This window comes from Heliconius melpomene, chromosome 13 (genome assembly GCF_056956725.1).
Source record: "Heliconius melpomene rosina isolate 202511_hmr_F chromosome 13, ASM5695672v1, whole genome shotgun sequence".
Lineage (NCBI taxonomy): Eukaryota > Metazoa > Arthropoda > Insecta > Lepidoptera > Nymphalidae > Heliconius > Heliconius melpomene.
Genome location: NC_140401.1, coordinates 15,820,694 through 15,840,192, shown reverse-complemented (window position 1 = coordinate 15,840,192; position 19,499 = coordinate 15,820,694). Strand labels below are relative to the sequence as shown.

The following is a 19,499-nucleotide window of genomic DNA, read 5'->3' as shown; positions in this document are numbered from 1 at the left end:
TTATTTTTATTGATGCGTGTCTACTACGTGCAGGATAAAGCAGAGAACAAAAAAAACTAAATCTATTTTCGTTGCATTATTAAAAATCCATAAATAGAATTAGAACTAAAGCCAAAGCGGAAAAAGCCGTTTGAAATCGCCGGAAGTTCTGTTTGACCCGATTCAGTCAGCGTTCCCGACCCGTGCCTGATTCGATTGTGGTGTGTGATTTCTATTTATATTTGATTCCCAACTCAAACGATCGCTAATATGGGATTGATGGATATTTAATTTTTTTTTATTATTGATAGATGCTTTTTTATAATGTCTGTTTGTCTATTTAGTAATATTTTAACTGTTGTGGTTAATACAATCAATAGAATCGAATTTGTTTTTATTGTTTTGATAGTAACCAAAATGAAAAAAAAATTCATTCATTCATTCATTCATTCAAATTCATCGTTAAGTGCCGCCAAATACGTCTACTGTCTAAAACATATTCAAAATAAATAGAATTAACTAGACTGATTTGAATTCATTTTTCTTAAATACCGTTTAGTCAAATATGAAAATGTTGAAAATATATATTTGAATAGGCAATAAATATCCCATTTTAATAGGCAACAACAAAAACTTCTTATTTTAACCATATTAGACGACAATAGTCAGTACAATGACTTACCTACTTATTTTTAAAATATATATTTAATTTGTACGAAATATCATTAGTAATAGGAAAACTAAGGAAAGGGATCAACGAAGTTGCCTCCCTGAAATATCTTTTGATATTCTTTGTAATAAAACAACGTTCCAAACTTACATCCGCTACATTACCTTCCTCTTACTGTCTACATAATATCGCCTACTTAAACAAACTTCAGCCAAACTTACATACAATGATGAACTAGGGTAATATTTTTTATTTTAGGTAACAAATAAATAACAAGTAGTTTTGATGAAAGTAAAATGAAAATTGTTGAACTAACTGAAATGAGGCCACGAGTGTGTGACTGTAAACGCGACTGGTGGCGGGTTCGATCTCTACGTGAGGAAATAAAATATTTAATATTTTCGTTTGAAACAGATTTGGGGATCGAACCCAAAACCAGCGCGAAGAAATCTTCACTCTGGTGTCGAAGCAATGCGTTACATTGAGTTTCATCACTCAACACGCAGTGCTTCCAGAATTATATGGAAAATGGGAAACGGAGTATCTTGACACTAGGTTCCCTCTGCGTACCCTACTTAATGTGCGGGATACAGCGTGAAGCTGATAAATACAAATTTAAATAGGTATTTCGTTTCACCATACCACTCGATAAATAATTATCAATGCGTTATAAAACTCCCGGTTTGAATTATTAGAAGCGATATTGAATTCAATATGGTGCTGAAAGTGAATGTTTACCGTTATTTCAGGAGTAATAAAATTCTTACTCATACAAAATAAATGAATGAGAGGAATATTAAAAAATCAATTCGCCTAAGTGAAAATGATTATTGAAACGTAAATCAGATTGCTTTGCTTGACTTACGATTCATTTTGTTTTTCGGAAAATTGTAAAATTGGCAACTATAACTTGGAGGAAGGAAAAAAGATTGTTTACTCATCTTTTTTTTATTCTTTGTATTTAAATAGTCCCTTATTTCGAATTTTTTAAATGTTTTCAATATACTAATTTATTTTAACATTAGTGGTGTTATGGATGAATTACAAGCGAACGCATTGCCTCGAGAACTCGGTGGAAAACGGGGAATGGAAGTGTCTTAATGGGAACAGAGTGTCTCAACACTGGGTTCAATTCCCTTCCCAAAACAACAAACAAACTTCGAGCTTCTAACTTCGAAGCTTCAAATACGCGGCAAGTTTTAAATTGCTTCGTTAGTATACAATATAGATATTATCTCTTAGGGATTCCCGATACCATAAATTGTTTATCCTGTTAAAGTTCTGACAGTCAAAAGCCTGGCAGCTCACCTACCTCTACTTCCAAGTGGCTTCAAAGTTCTTAGTAGCTTTCCATACTTGTTCTATTCAATTTATTTATGACATCTTTTTATTATATATTATTAATAGTTTGTTAGTATGTATTTTTGTTATTCGTAAATACCAGACAAGTTGACTTTAAATATATTAAAGGGAAATAATTAATTTAAGAATTTTAATGTATGTTTTAGATATTTGACATATTACATTGACCTTTTACGTTAGCGGAGTAGGTAGAGTGAACCTGGGTTAAAGTACTTCCGTTTCCATTCTCCTCCTAATTTTGGAGCCATTACGTGTTGCGAGAAGAAGGTGGCATTGTTGGCGGCATTTTTTTAAGCTCAACGCTTTTTCTAACGTATAGCAGGGTGGGCAGGGCAGTCTACTTAACACACTTCGTTTTACGCTTTCCTCGAGACATTCCAGGACACTACGTGTTTAATGGAGGAACTCAACACGGCACTCTTTTCATAGAGCTGAACTATGAAAATAATTTATTTCCCTCAGGGTTCAATCCGCGATCATCACGTTAATAGTCAGAAGTTTTAGAGAGAGTTATATTTTATATTTCTTTTAATCAATATATTTTTGTTACAGGTACAGAATGGCGTTCCACGAAACTCTTTTATGCAGGCATGCAGATCGCAACCGCTTTGATACTCGACGTGAAACCACCATGTCCACGTACGTCAGAGCACGCTCCAGCTCCTGCAAGGAAACGGTGATACCACCACGCAAAGTAGACTTCGTTAAAGACGGAACGCCATACTGCATTGAAACTAAAATTGATGAAAACACTATTTTCTATTTCCCTAATGGGGATAATAGCAATTATTTGGAAAACCACACAACAGAAAATGGCAACTGAATGCCATAAAACAATGTTTATATATAAGTTAAATTATTATGGCTTAAATATATTGTTATAGTTCTCAACAGATGTACAAGTCTTCAAAAACAATTATACCCTATGATATTCCTCCTTAATGTTGGTTGTGAATGTTAAGCGCATGTAAAACAAAGTACCTATAATGTTCTTTTATTTAGTCTTTAATGTGCATTAATACATCACAAGATCCACAGATAATATAATTATCTTACTTAACATAGTGTTGCATGTTGCAATTTTTATATATTTATGTTTATTATATTCCAACACTTAACAAGAGTTGATGAGTATGAGAATGATGTTCATCAGAACTTCTGCATTTGATGAATAACCATAACAGTCCAGCTTAATTAGAAGAAATAATGAAATGCCGCCTTAGTAAAAAGATGTTCATCGTGGTAGACATTTTTCATTGACATATAAAACTTAAAGATCCCTCAAAGATCTCTGTCTGATGTAGAACTATAATATTCCACCTAAATTGTATAAAGTAATAAAATGCCGCCTTAGCAAAAGTTGTATAGTAAGGTAGGCGGGCGATTTTGATTGACAATTAAAAACTTTGCAAATTTAAGATGTCTAGTAGGCTCTGTGGGCTCTTGACTATAATTGTAGGTATTAATTTAGCAAAGGTCATAATATTCAAGCAAACGAAATTAGGGAGCGGCCATTAGTATACAATAGGCTAGTTTTTTTTAAATTCATTTTAAAGATGTGCGCGCACAAACATTATTTTTTTATGTATGTATTTTATTGTATTACAGAGAGATTTGGTTGGCAACTAAATGTCATAAAACGATCTATTTATTTATAACTAAAATGTTTCAAGGGCAAAGTTGTGTAACGCAATTACATAGAGATCTTTTCTTGTCGTCGAGTAAATCCTCCAAAATTGGTTCATCCGTTTCCTAAGAATATAAAAATATTTTTCTATCTTTTACTACAGCGACGTCTGAAAGCATGACTTATTCCGAAGTCTGAGCTGAGCGCGTGATACTCATTTTGTATGAAAAGTGGCAAATGCGTAATAGATAATAATCTTAATTTATAAGTAGGTATACTTTAATTGCTATAATTGTTGTGTAATAAAAAAATGTAGGAAACCGAAAGACAATTGAACAATAACATAGACATTGAACAATATTTTATTTTTGAAAAAAAATGTACCTATTGTAAATAACATTTCACATTTTTTAAACAACCTTTTCAAATTTTTTAAATTTTAGGTAGAAATAGATATGTGTTGAAGCTAGTCTGTAGGTAATAAGTCTTTACTAATAAGATTTTTATTGATTTAGAAGGCTTACTTTAGGATTATTATATTACTAATTAATTAGTGATTCTATCAATCACTAGATTTTTTTGGGAATTACGAACAAATACTCGATATAGCACAAACTATTTTTGTAATTAGTGAGTATTTGCACAATATATACAGGTATATTGTGCGAATACACATGTTGATCTCGTCATTTAAAGCTCTTTATTAATTTATTTTTTTACTATACAGTAAGTTTTACATGTGTAAACTATTTAATAAGTATTTGATATTTAAATCCTCGTAATATGTCTTCAAAAAAAAGATTTATACCTGTTGTAAATAAAGTTTTTCCATGAGTGTATTAATTTTTATTTCTGTCCCAAACTGTTACAAATAAACTCTTTTATAAAAAGTAATTAACATGTATAAATATATAATGTTGAATAATATAAATTGAGGCCGTTGTGACGTAGCGGCACAAGGGTGGGACTGTAACGCAATGGTTGTGGGTTCGATCCCCACTCGAGGAAATGAAATATTTATTTAAGTTTATATTTCCATTTCTTCGCTCTGATGTCGAGGCAAAGCGCGGCTTTGAGTTCTGCCACTCAACACGCAATGCCTCCAGAATTTGGCAGAAAGTGGGGAATGGAGTGTCTTAACACTGGGTTTTCTCTGCCGACCCTGCTGTGTGCGAGATGCTAATTTAATTTATTCATTTTTAATATAAATAAATGAATGTTTGTTGAGAGTGAAAATGGATGATTTGCCCTGGCGCTGCCCGTACCTCATTACGCCCATGAATTAACCACACGTGTACTTTTTATCAATTTGCGTAATATAAAATAATACAGCATTACGATGTTTTTCAATTTGAATTGGTAACTGTACTTATAAGTTACTAGCGGACGCGCGCAGCTTCGCTTGCGTAATTAGGGGTGAATTCTAATAAACCACGAAATATGTGCTCAATGAAATATTATTAAGAGTCTAAATTTCAAGTTTTATAAAAATCGGTGGTGATTTAAAGATTTTTCCATACAAACTTTCAACGCCTTATTTGCACCCTTAGGGGGTGAATTCCAGAAAAGCATGAAACACATGTTCAATTAAATATTTTTAAGAGTCTAAATTAAAAATGTTATAATAATCGGTGGCGTTTTAAAGATTTTTCCATATAAACTTTCAACCCCTTGTTTGCACCCTTAAGGGAAGAATTCTAGAAAACCATGAAACATGTGTTCAATTAAATACTTTTAAGAGTCTGAATTTCAAATTTTATAAAAATTGGTGCCGATTTAAAAAAAAATCTATACAAACTTTCAACCCCTTATTTGCCCCCTTAGGGGGAGAATTCTATAAAAAGATGAAACACGTGTTCAATTAAATACTTTTAAAAATCTAAATTTCAAATTTTATAAAAATCGGTGCCGATTAAATTTTTTTTCCATACAAACTTTGAACCCCTATTTCACCCCTTTAGGGTTAAAATTTTTCAAAATCCCTTCTTAGTGGATGTCCAGATTACGAAAGTAAACTTTTGTCCAAAATTTAACGTTTCTACGCACAGCGGTTACGGCTGTGCGTGCGTCTTACCTCAGTCAGTGAGGACAAGTCCTTTTATATATATAGATAACTATCCGTTTTTTGACATTTGACATTGACACTTGGCGCCGAATGCTCTCATGTGTCATTAATTGAACTGTCAAGTCTGCGTCCTTTTGGGATTGCTTTTCGCAAATTTTACACATTATACGCCAAAAAAAGATGTATTGTTAGTAGTTTAAATTTAAAATAAGGCTAAAAGTGATAATAGCATGTCTACGCCACTGCCAGAAGATATAGGTGACATAGCAATGCCGCCCAGAGTCGAAGCTGATACCTCTCTAGCTTACGAAGGTAAATAAACAAGATAAGTGTAGAATGAAACCCAAATAACAAAATACATTTACGATTAAAATATTTTATAAATAATGTTATTATAAAAAATATTACTATACATAATTGCTACTATAATAATTAAATTTTGTTATTGCTGTGTTAAAGAATGTAGAAGCTTCCCAAATTTAATGTATTCATGGCATTCTTTCTAATAGCAGGATTTCTTTCTAATAGCAGGTACCACGAGTACAGACGATGGATCATCAAGTAATGTAACAACTCCTGCAAGCACAGAGGGACAGGCATCTCGCCAGTCAAACTTACAAAGGATACAACAACGTAAACAACAAGTTTATAGCTGGCCTCATGCTAAGAAATTATTGAAATTAGCTATTTATTCTGCTTGTCAGGTATTGAAGAAATATTTTTTTAATATATTATAACGGTAATTGTATTTTAATATCATCATTAAAATAACATTAAGTTAATTATATTGGTAAAGGCAATCGAAACATCTGAAACCTCTTAGAATATTAATAACAATCCCCAGTTATTAATTGAATTAAATTATGTCTAATTCTAATCCTAGTTTAAGTAGCAAATAAGAAAATATATATACAATTCATAATTTAGAAAAAAATTAAAAAGAAATGGCCTATTTGTCTGTAATGATTAGGTATAATAATAGACATTGAATCTTGCACACAGTAGGATAGGCAAAGGGAACCTAATGTTAAGATAATCTGTTCCCTACACACTGCCCAAATTTCGAGACATTACATGTTTAGTAGGAACTCTACTCATTGTCTTGATCCTACAAGTCGGAACCAAATCTACAATGCTCTTGTTTCCACCCAGATGCTGTGCCTAAATGGCTGTTATTTCATTTGATGTGTAAATTTAATTTAATTTCAGACTCCAGATTGTACATGCAATGGATGGAAAACCCCAGTACCCCAACAAGCAGGCAAATTAGCACGAAGTGATAGCCAACCCTTAGCCAATTTTACTGATCCATGCAGAAATTGTAATCATATATTAGGTAAGTACAACATAAAAACATTTTTTAAAAGAAAAAACCAAACCATTGTGACACAGTGGGACAGCGTCTCTACAGTGTATTGTCATTCTATTTGGAAGTGGAAGAATGAATTATATTCATTTCCAAAATCTTTAATTCTCTACAATGATAAAGAAGATATATATAATAAATATACTAATATACAGTAGATATATATAGTAATATACTAATATATAGTAAATATACCAATTTTATTACAGAGAAACATGTTACCCAGTTAGAAGGTCTGCCAACATCTGAAATTAACAAGTTATTAGGTGCAGTAGTGGATGTGGAAAATATATTCATGTCAATGCATAGAGAGGACGACCATGACACAAAACGCGTATATTATTATTTGTTCAAAGTAAGTGGCTTCTTTTAATAATTTATTGTTATTTTTTAAATTAAAGAGGTGCAGGGATATAAATGTGCGATTGTAAATGCTATGGTTGTGGTCAGTTCTCAATTCCATTGTTCCAAAAAAGTACACATTGAGACAATTTTGATGCAGAGATACTGAGTTCGACTGTAATGATTGCTGGTTTGATCTGAATTCAGTGAAATTAATTATTTCTATTTCCTACTCTGGCTACACAAAATATGGCATTAAGCGCCACATCCACCAAGAAACAAGATGTTAGTCTTAAATTTTGACAGACAGTTAAAGAGAAAAGAGTGTTTAAATATATGAGATCATTTATAGTGCTATTCTAAATTATTATAAAATTCATTATCATCCTTTTTTTAGTTACCTGTAACTAAATGATCCTTTTCAATAAAAAAATAAATTACTATTCAAATTTACATATCTTAGCGAATAAAATCTAAACAAATATATTGTTTCAGCTACTAAGAAAATGTATACTAACACGTTCCTCACCAAGTATAGAGGGGCCTCTTGGTAAACCTCCATTTGAGAGACCGTCGATAGCAAAAGCTATAACTAATTTTGTTTTATACAAATTCAACTCCCTACCACAAAGGGAATGGCAGACCATGTATGATCTAGCCAAAATGTTTTTGCACTGTTTCAATCATTGGAATTTTGAAACACCTAGTGTTCGGAAATTGGTAAGTGTTTCTAATTTTTCTTTTATATTGATTTCAAAGTTTAAAAAAAACTAATGATAATCGTAAAATCTTTTATGATGTTTATTAATTAATTAACTAAAAAATTCTTATACTTAATGTTATATATGTATCTATAAGTATATGATCATATTATCAACAGGTATCTTCCCCAGAGGATATATCGGCTTATCAAATTAACTACACAAGGTAATATAAATATCAAATATGGGGTTCCGTCTATGTGCATATCCTACTATGCATGTGCATGTGCATATGTTACAAGTGAAGTTAAAAAAATATATAATAATTTAAATTCCAGATGGCTAGTATTCTGTCACGTTCCAGCGTTCTGTGACTCCCTACCTCACTATGAAACATCAGTAGTGTTTGGCAGAACTCTGTTACGCGCGGTGTTTAAGTCAGTTTGCAGACAGTTAATGGATAAGTGTCACTCGGAAAGAGATAGAATGCCACCGGAAAAGAGGGTGAGTTTAATTTTTTTTAATAATATTGTTTAATATTGTTTTGTATTTTAATAATATTGTTCATTACAGTATAAAAAGACATCTCTTCCTACGTCCTTTTTAACAAATTATTGTGAAAAACTAGAAAATGTCTACCTCAAAACAGAATTGAAAATACAAAAAAAAATTTTTTTTTCTTTTACAATATATATTCTTGATTTACTCTTTCTTTTTTACAATCACTTGCAAAAACATTTTTATATAATAAAAAGATATGTCTACTACACTTGATTTACGACCCAGTCCGCCCATTGCGTTTACACGTTCTGGATTCGATTCTCACTGGTATAAATGATTGTATTTAAATATATTATAATAAAAAAAGAGCCGTAAGATATATTTATAATCTAAGAGCTCGAGATTCTCTGCGAGATGTTTTCAAAGATGCAGGTATTATTACAGTTGCTTCCCAATTTCTATACTATAATATTCTCTTTGTCCGACAAAATATACATTGTCATAGAAAAAATAGCGATAGTCATACGATAGAAACGAGAAATAAAGATAAGCTTGTTACACCAAGTTTTCGCCTCCAAAAAGTTAATAAATCCTTTATGGGTCTGAGTATACGTGTATATAATAAAATTCCGCAGTGTAGTCTTAATTTGCCACTACCAAAATTTAAAATATCTGTAAAAAAAATTCTAACAAGTAAAGCTTATTACACTGTTCAAGAATATTTAGAGGATAAAGATGTATGGAATTAATGTCTATTGAATGTCGGGCAGGATAGCTGCCAGCTAATGTAATAGTAAAATATACCATTGACTTTAAAAAGAGCAACTGTTGAGTTTCTTGCCGGCTGTTCTCAGCAGAACTGCCTTCCGAACCGGTGGTAGCTTTTTGTTGACATGTACATTCGACGATTCAAAAGTGCTTGTAAAGTTTATTTGAATAAAGAATATTTTGAATTTGAATTTATTTAAATTTCCCACTCTGGTAGACAAAGACGACTCTTAACACGCAATATCAGTGAAATTATTTCTTTTTTCAGGTTCTAGTGCTCAACCACTTCCCACGTTTTCTGGGCTTACTTGAAGAAGAGATTTTCAGTGCGAATTCGCCGATATGGGACCCCGAGTTTAAGCAGATACCGCCAGTTCATTTACAGTCTATTATTGATAACAAAACACGTGAGTTACTTCTTGTTTACATGGAACAGGGAATTCAATGTGAACAAGGCTTTCTTATCATATATTTTTTTGTCGTTTCATTATAATATTTTGGCTTAATTGTTTTTTTTTTAAATAGTTTTCATGTTTATTAATTTTTTTACCAATCATTGTATTGCTAGTATGTTGTTTTTATGTTATTCGAAATTTCCAAAGCTTTTCATTATCATTTTATTGTCATGTCATTTAAAATTCATATTATTTTTTTTTTTTCATTTTTATTGTAACATTTTAATTTTTAGTTGCATTATAAGTTTTATTTAATTTCCTTTGAAGCGGGTAGACGTGGCGAGTTCGAGCGCGTCACGGCGACCGGGGAAAGCAAAGATGGATTCACAACTGTTTCTTTGTCATCTGGTAATTAGTAATAATGTATAATGATAGCAAATTATATAATGATCCGTCATGACGCAGCAGCATCTGACTGTAAACGTGAGAGTTGTGGGTTAGAATACCACTCAAAATTAACTATTTTCAGTTCCTCGTTCGTGTTTGAGAAAAGCACCCTTATTTCTACCCTGCTATATGTTTGGATGAATTACAAACGAAGTAATAAAAATATGGTGATTTTAGAAATACTTTAAATAAGTGCCTTAAATTTTAAAAGTGATTAATTATTCAACGACTCTTGTTTTAACGGACAAAGTGAACCATTCCTTTTAGATTTTTCATTAAATACAATGCTTTTTTTATTTGTTCATCGTTGCATTAATCATATACATAATATGGTGGAAGTATGTTTCTTTACATTCATTAACAAAAAAATCATAATTTAATCATAAAACATAAAAAAATGGTAATGGGTCACATTCCAGATTTTCCCATCATCCCTTTATCGATTTTTTTTATGTAACTACTTCTTTCTACTTCTGTAATATGAATATAAAGATAAAAAAAATATGTTAGTTTACACTGTGATATGGCATTGATATTATGTGTTATAATTTTTAAATTTTAATAGTGCAAATTGCACCGGAAATTGCCTTTTCTGCTATGGTCGTGGGCTTAAAATTCACTCCGGATATTATCTATATTTTAATTATAAGAATATAGATATTCCCATTATAGTTAAACAAAGTGTACTATTATATTTCGTCCCTCTTGTTAACATTTTTATAAATCAAAACCAATTCCACAACTAAATAGTTGTCCAAAAAATTCCAACTATACGACGTTATCTATATTCATATATTTTTTATAACACAGGTTCTGTAAAACAAGAGGGTGTAAAGCGTAGTGGGGATCGCAGTGATCGAAGCGAAGCTAAACGGCGACGCGTGGAAGACAATGTCGATGACGTCAGCGAGCGCACTGTAGCTGATATTGTGGCTACTATATCAGATCCTAATTATATGTGTGGGCCAGATGTAAGTATGTTTTTGATTATTTGTTTATTGAAATATTGTATACGATTTTTTAATGTTATATGACATTTGTATTTTTTTAATATTATGTGTATTAATTACTTAGAAGAATATAAAAATATTATAAGTTATTTCTTTACTTAGAGAAAAGAACAAATGAAGTAGAAAAGTAAAATTGTTAAAAACAATAATAATTAACATTGTTGACTCAATAAATATTATATTTTATATGTTCATTGTACAATAACATAAGCCATAAAAATCAGAAAGATTTTCTTAGAAGAGTATAATAAATGAATTAATAAAACTAGCATACTATTAACATCACTCAGAATCGTACCTATAGTAAATTACCTATAAAAATTCTACTTTTACGTGCATGGTCATCGTTTTCTGTAGAAACTAATATCATTATATGGGTAATCTTATCTATCGGACTAAATTTATCTTGCCGTGAATCTCTTCAGATTGCTTTATAGTTCACTTATTATCGAGATCTCGTGCATGTTGTAAATATTAACGTAAGTAGTAAATTATAAGTTTTTTAAAAAAATAATTCATATATACTGATACCGACTGCGATAAAAATAATTTTAATATTTTAAATATTTAAGCGTAAAAAGCGTAAAGTTAAAACTAAAAATTGAAGATCCTTAGGACAGATACAATTCTGTTAAGGTGTATATTATAGAATTTTATGAATATACGAGAATTGATCAAATTATCTATAATCCTGTATATTTAAAAGAAAATTATATAAAAAATAATAAATTGCAGGCATTATTTCAAATGCAAGCGCCCCGCGACGAGGCCGCCAAGCTCGAGGAGCAGCGCAAGCTCATCGAGTTCCACGTCATAGGGAATTCTTTAACGGGCGCCGTTAATAAACAAACTATGTTGTGGCTTATTGGTTAGTTTTTAGATGTTATTTTTTACTGAATTTTGAATATAGACATCCAAAGTTATTAATAAGTAGACGTGATTATTTTGAACTCGATTCTTAATTAGAGAAATAAATCACTTATTTCTCCACTCGAACGACGTAAGACAAAGTGGAGTTATAATATATTCTAATTCATTAGTTAATATTTTTTTTACATTATTTAATATTGAAACTTATTAATTTTAATACTTTTTTTTAGGTCTCCATAACGTGTTCTCACACCAATTACCGGAAATGACCAAAGAATACATATCACAACTAGTGTTTGATCCGTAAGTAGAAATACTTGTTTACACATTAACTAGTGTACCGCTCACGGCTTCGCTCGCTTGACTTTTCGGTTTTCTACATGTTAATCAATTAATCAAAGATTATATCCTAAATTATTAAATAGACTATATTAACATGGACAATTATTAAATGAACTATATTATGGAAAGTTGAAAATTGTTTACCTTTTGCAGAAAACACAAAACATTAGCTCTGATCAAGGAAGGGAGACCTATAGGAGGAATTTGTTTCAGGACTTTTAAATCACAGGTATTTTAGTATTCATATGTTGCCTTCTAACTGTTTTGTAAATATTATAAAATAATGTACAAAAATAATATTAAAATTTTCTAAATAATTATAGAAAACCTGAGGCAGTTAATAATATATGTTATTTAGTTTGTAGTTTTTTTATTATAAGTTTTAAAAATCCTACAAACTTAATCTAATTTTGATTTTAATGCGTCTCCGCATACAGCAGGGTATGCAGGCAAAACCTAGTGTTAAGAAGCACAAATGAAAATAATTAATTTCCATAAACTTTAGGTGGGAAATGGAAATTAAAGTTTAATAATAGTTTTCTTTCAGGGTTTCAGTGAAATAGTTTTTTGTGCTGTGACGTCAAATGAACAGGTAAAAGGTTATGGAACACACCTCATGAATCATCTCAAGGATTACCACATTAGGAATAATATTCTACATTTTTTGACATTTGCTGATGAATTCGCTATCGGTAAGTAATTATTGAACTGTTTTTTTTTATTTTTAGTCTTAAAACAACTAATAGTATATATAAATAGACGATCTTCACAAAATGTTATTATGGACCATGCAGCCATTTAGGTGCTATACTGATTATAGTGCTGAAGTACAGCCAATGATGGTGCAATTTGCTGCGCTTCCCGATGCGTATCAACTAAATTAATTGCATGTTTTTAATTGGGAATACATTTTGAACAAATATCGGGATAAGTGGCGGACATTAACGCCTCGTATTGACCAAATCTGGAGGCATTACGCACTGAATGGCGGAACTCAGGGCATAAAACAGGATAATGAAATTATTCAATATTCAGTATTCTATACTTATTCAAACTGTTATAGCATATAAACACTGTTATAGCCTCATAACAGTATTTTACTTTTTTATTTTCAATTGTAGGTTACTTCAAGAAGCAAGGCTTCAGCAAGGACATAAAGCTGCCGCGCGCCATGTTCGCGGGCTACATCAAGGACTACGAGGGCGCTACTCTCATGCACTGCGAGCTCAACCCTCGCATCGTCTATACCAAATTCACTTCGGTTATACGACGACAGAAGGAGGTTTGTTTTGTTTTTGTGTCTTTTCTTAATGGAACAATCGAATCCAGGAATCGTTTCTTTTAAAATCTACATTCCGATAGACATCTGTTTTAGAAATAAGGTATCTACATATATCGCACACTTTTCTTTATTATTGCACGTTTGCCCATAGAAAGGTTTCTATATATGTATGATAGCGTCTGATGTTTTCTGAATTTTTTCTTGTGTCGTACATAAATGAACGAAATTGTATTTAAATATATATATATATATTTATTCATAAGTTTCTTATTTATAGATAGTGAAAAAGTTGATTGACATGCGACAAAAGGAAGTAAGAAAAATTCACCCTGGTTTGACCTGTTTTAAAGAAGGTGTAAGTGTGCTCATCGATATTTTTGAATTTTAAAATATTTATATATTTTTAACGTTAATATACACAGTATTAAACAACGAATTTTCTTTTACATATGAAATTTGACATTAGAATTTTTAAATAATTGTTTTTTTTTTTTATTTTGATGGATTTGAAGAGCAAAAATAGGCATTAATGAATAATGTACTAATTTGAAGTTCGTATTCGATATTTTAGTTTTTATTTTTATTAAGAGCTTTTTACTTTTTCATGTAATCATAGTTTAATATAAATTTTATACAAAATTGTATTTGATAAAGTGTGTTGAAGAATATAAAAAGACAGAGAAAACTTACAATTACAATGAATTATAATATAACATTTCCATGTACAGGTCCGCAGTATCCCCATAGAGTGCATCCCGGGCGTGCGCGAGGCGGGGTGGCGCGAGGCGCGTGCAGCGCGCGCGGCTCCGGAGCCCGACCCCGACCCCGCCGTACTGCGCTCTGTGCTTAACGCCGTGAGTACATATGCACAACAGCACATTGTAAACATGCACGCACACATTCACATATAATTACTCACAAATTCACACGCACGTGCACGTGCACATATACTCGCACTCTCTCACTGTGATCTCACACTTTAAAATTATTAATCGTGTGTTAAATTTCAAATCAATTTAAACTTTTTTTTGTATATTATGCAGGTCAAAAACCACGCAGCAGCGTGGCCATTTTTAAAGCCCGTGGATAAAACTGAAGTTCCGGACTATTACGACCACATTAAATATCCTATGGGTAAGAACTCTTAATGTTTAAGCTCACATAACATTTTACTGTGTAGTTCTATATGTATAATTCTTTCATTTGCTAGGACCTCCGATAAACTTTATTGTTTCTTTACATTAAATATATCTAATATCACAGATCTACGCACAATGGGCGAGCGTCTAAAGGCGCGCTACTACATATCGAAGCGTCTCTTCTCCGCGGACATGGCACGGATATTCTCCAATTGCAGACTTTATAATTCACCTGACACTGATTATTATAGGTGATATATTTTTAAACAATAATAAAATGTATAATATTTTTATTTATGCTAGAATTGAATTTGTTTTTTATTTAATAATTTATGTTTTTTTTTATTTAGTCGTTAATTGTTACACAGAAGAATCGTAACCTAACGTAACTTTTATTTAAATATATGACAAAAAGAAATGAAATTTTTGAATGTATATAATATAAGAAGCCTTTTTTTTCTTGTTTTAAAGTAACAAACAATTTCTTAAATTTCAGATGCGCAAACACATTGGAGAAATATTTCCAAGCGAAAATGAAGGAGAACGGTCTGTGGGATAAATGATCGGAGTTTAACTTTGACGATTTCTTTCTCAAGGAGATTTGCGCCCTTATCACTTGAACAAGAATCGTTTTAAAGAACTTTAAAAGAAACATTAAAAAAGGGCGCTATATTTTAGGGGTCGTTACGTAGCCATCTACAGCAAAGTTTGGGGCGGCCACGGCTCGTCGACTGCACTGTAAAAATGTTTTTCTTTTATTGTAACAAGAAACTTGCAGTAAAAATCTTTTTGATTTTATGGGAAATTTCTAAGCCGTCATGTTTTAATAAAAATGATAGTAATTACAATTATGACTTCTTTCAAAAACTACATTAAGTAATACTTAAACGTTACTTCGTGTAAAATAAGAAAATTAGCTTTATTGCTTTGTAAATTGTGATTTTCCATATATAATTAAAATTTTTCGAAAAATTATATTTGAGGAATAAAAAGATGATTAAGACCACTGTGGCCTAGCCACAGTCTCTGACTGTCAAGGCGACAATTTTGAGTTCTTTGGTAAGAAAACAATGCGTGGCGTTGAGTCGACTCAACACAAAAGATCTTGAAAATATGGGAGGCAATTTGGGAACTGGTCTTAACACTAGGCTCCCTCTGCCTTTCCTTAATTAAAATAAATATATTAAATGAGTATCATTCTCGTCAAATACTAATTTCAAATGATTTTTTCACTTTTTTAACTTCTATAACTATTATATCTACTGTAATAATTATTACTATAACTTATGTGATAATATAAGCGTTTTGTGTAATTGTCATGTATATATTGACGTCTGTAGCTACATGCTATCCTATTTTACGTTAATTAGCTTGATGTTTGTAACTTGTAAGAATAGATTATTTTTTTTGGAAAATGTAAGAAATTTAACGTAGCGAAACTAGAACCCGCACCTCTTGGGAACCTTCCAATCACTCTGACTCAACGCCAACAATATAAATAAGATATAAGCGCACGTATAAGAATTTTGACGTAGCTAAGTGCGTATGGCCGAGTAGGGAAAGCACGGTGAACGGTTTCTCAAAGGTGCGGATTAGAATTCCGCTACGTTTAAATTTTACTAAAACTATTAATTAGCTTAATAATGTGTAAAAAAAAATATTAAAACTTATGTAAGCGAATAGCATAATAAATATGAAAATATTGAAAATTTTGGGGTTTTCTTGTTTTAAATACCATTGAGTATAATCCATATCGAAATTGATTTACAATTATAAAAAAAACACATACATAATAAAAACGTTTTCTTTTGTAGAAATCGTTATAAATGTTCGGAGCAAAAAATTAAGATTTCATTTGAAAAATGTTTACATTGCATAAAAGTATGCCTCTGAAAAACTAATGTTATGTACGCATAAGCATACAAAATGTGAACTAGGTATTGTTTGGGTCATAGTTTGTATAATAAAACGCAAATATCAAATACTGTATTGGTTTTTTATTTCAACACACGATTTAGAACATTTAAAGGGAATGTAAATATATTTTAACATGATATAGTTACATAAAGTACATACCAGTCTCCTTGTTAATAATAAATCCAATCTAATGGATTTTATAAGTACCTTACACGTATCGTAAGTAATAACTTAAATGCTTAGAAACTTAAATATACATACGCAGAACGAATCGATCGCTTCGCCTCGACCGGACTTAGAAGCGATATATCCGTAGTTAAATTTCAGACTAGATTTTATTAACTACAATAATTATTAGAGCCACGAAGTAGTCTACTGTCTAGCGAAAGTTGAAGCCCTAGCGCAATGTTACTAAGTTCTTTATTAAGGGAAAGCGAGTAAATATTTGTTTTTCTTCAAGATTGCGATTATAATCTGTTAACATCGTGAATCGTTATCAATCTAAGCAAATTATTGCGAAAATAAAGCTTCCAATAAATATTACTTTTTGTCCGATTTTAGTGTAACTAAAACGATTGAACCGATTATCGATTTTTAATTCGATTATAAGCGCAATAGGTTATTATAATAAACGTCTAAAGAAAAAAATACCAACAATGGACGGACAATTTCACTGCAAAAATATATTTATTAGTAGATGAAGGGCCACAACCATACAAACTCATGTTTTAGGACATTTAAGAAGAATGAGATCATCCAAGACGTTCAGTAAAATTCCAAGGGCTCGCACTTCGTGAATGGCATACACATGGATCGGTCAAAATGTTCTAAAATATAAGACTATAGCTCGATTTATTTCATATTTTTTTATAATAATCATATAAAATTATTGGGGCTTATTAGAACTAGCGAGAAAATTCATTTTTTTTAGTTTTTCCCTATTTTTTATGTTATATAAAAATGGCTGAACTAATTCTAGCGTCATTCAAAATATTTATATATAAAAATATATGTTTATAATTATTCTCCTTAACACATAACTTGAGTAAAAGGAAAACGTATTTATCGAGCTATAGATAATAAATTTATGAACTCTTAACACTATAATGATGGAGCTGCACTTAAAGAAGCAGTTTTTTATTTATTTTACTTCTTTAAGTGCAGCGCGTTACACTCATGCGCTTTGCTTTTTATTATTATATAATATTAATAATAATTTTACACTAAAACTCTACATTAAGAAAAGTTTCATTTTTCTTTTATTTTTTTGTTTTTTCATATTTATGGAAACATCTACATATCATATTATTTTTATAATAATATACATGGTTTTTTTGGAGACATATAGCTTTTTCATGATATATAGTAGTTGTAATTGAGTAAATAAAAACGCTAATGTCAATTGAAACAAACAAAAAATAGATTTTTCATTAAAATTTTAATATAACAAAACAGTTTTAGGTATATTGTTGAAGAAACTAAATGAATAATGCTATTTTGTTAACAATTTTGTTTTATAAAATATTAAAATATTACATGTTAGAATAATTTTCATGAAAAATAATTGTCTGTTCATTATAGACCAGCACAATGTTGACATCAATAAATCGTTAAAATAAAACAATCTGAATTTAATTTAAAATGCATGTAGATATTTCCAGATATGAATGGAACCTGTATTTTAGATTGGTCCACAGAAATAAAGTCGATCGATACAAATATCTTTACAATACATATTTATACAACTCAGGAATCGAAACCACGACCTATTACGCATATCGATCACTTTTGGATCCAGCAAATCCATGTATCAAAGTTTTATATGACAATTATTAATTTTACTATACACTAATAATAAACCTAATAAATTTTATACAATAATCGCTCCAATAGTCTAAAAAATAAGTTGGTCACACATTTATATATACATATGTACATACACAAATACATATAATATATAAAATGAAGTTCCTTGACATGTCACAACTTGTTCCAACAAGTTAGTTAATAAAGCGCACAAACGTAACAATGAGTGACTAGGCGGAGTTACACTAGTTCATATAAAATATCACTTGTCACAAGAATCACTGGAAGTTTGTTTTGTTTATGTTTTTTTTTGTTGTTTTTGTTTTGTTTTTGAGTATTAATGATAGTGAACACTATAGGGCTCTTATTAGTGGGAGCTCGAGGCGGCGTCGTGCGCGTGCGCGGGGGAGCCGCTGCACGAACCAACACACGAACTGCTGAAACGAAATATTATAATAAATATAGGTACAAATACAGTGCGGTCGGCGAGTCGTTGCAGCCTGAGACTTTTGCTCATTGCTCACTCGCGAAGAAAATAATGGAAAGTTAGAAATATTCGAAAAAACTGCGCACCCAACTACAGCTAACTACAAAGCGGCTACGATTTGTTAACCGTACTGTATTTTCGATATCTTCAAAACATATGCCGCATATAACACGGAGGGCAACCAGAAGGAACCTAGTATTAAGTTCCCACTTTCTGTTGAGTTTTCGAGTATCAACACCGGTACTCAAGCTCAACACCGTGTTAACCCGCAATCGTTATGTCGAAACATATTTTAGGACATAATGACATAAAAAACTGAATATAGCCAAAGATCGTAGGTCTCGCATTCGCGTTTGTTCAAAAGCGTTCTGACCTTTAAGCCTTTAATTGTTAACAGTAACATTTAAAAATATCAAACGCATT

The 19,499-nt window shown here is 31.1% G+C and overlaps 3 protein-coding genes across 9 annotated transcripts in view; 2 read left to right on the top strand and 1 right to left on the bottom strand.

Moving 5' to 3' along the window:
• Nucleotides 1–4,472, top strand: part of LOC146533139 (neuropeptides capa receptor-like) — a 46,674-nt gene extending 42,202 nt beyond the window's left edge. Inside the window, exon 7 of the mRNA XM_085195903.1 lies at nt 2,564–4,472. Coding sequence (XP_085052029.1) covers nt 2,564–2,834 — 271 coding nt within the window. The 3' untranslated portion in view covers nt 2,835–4,472. The remainder of the gene's footprint in view (nt 1–2,563) is intronic.
• Nucleotides 4,473–5,787: 1,315 nt separating this feature from the next.
• Gcn5 (Gcn5 acetyltransferase) lies at nt 5,788–16,853 on the top strand. 2 transcript variants are annotated; one of them, XM_085195895.1, is made up of 20 exons: nt 5,788–6,015; nt 6,232–6,407; nt 6,913–7,039; nt 7,279–7,424; nt 7,907–8,131; nt 8,292–8,338; nt 8,451–8,616; nt 9,650–9,788; nt 10,104–10,184; nt 11,034–11,194; nt 11,969–12,101; nt 12,334–12,406; nt 12,599–12,674; nt 12,993–13,137; nt 13,567–13,727; nt 14,005–14,082; nt 14,456–14,581; nt 14,771–14,861; nt 14,991–15,117; nt 15,363–16,853. In XM_085195895.1, the coding sequence occupies exons 1-20, from the start codon at nt 5,934–5,936 to the stop codon at nt 15,427–15,429; spliced, it is 2,427 nt and encodes an 808-aa protein (XP_085052021.1). In that variant the 5' UTR covers nt 5,788–5,933; the 3' UTR covers nt 15,430–16,853. The 2 variants fall into 2 exon arrangements, with proteins under 2 accessions (XP_085052021.1, XP_085052022.1); XM_085195896.1 differs by lacking the exon at nt 10,104–10,184.
• The window catches only part of gol (ring finger protein goliath), a 67,949-nt gene continuing 65,293 nt past the window's right edge, over nt 16,844–19,499 (bottom strand). For 3 of the 6 annotated variants that reach the window (XM_085195897.1, XM_085195899.1, XM_085195901.1), the window contains one exon: nt 16,844–19,026. In XM_085195897.1, the coding sequence (XP_085052023.1) occupies nt 18,957–19,026 (70 nt within the window). In that variant the 3' untranslated portion in view covers nt 16,844–18,956. The remainder of the gene's footprint in view (nt 19,027–19,499) is intronic. The other 3 variants (XM_085195898.1, XM_085195900.1, XM_085195902.1) reach the window with 1 other exon arrangement.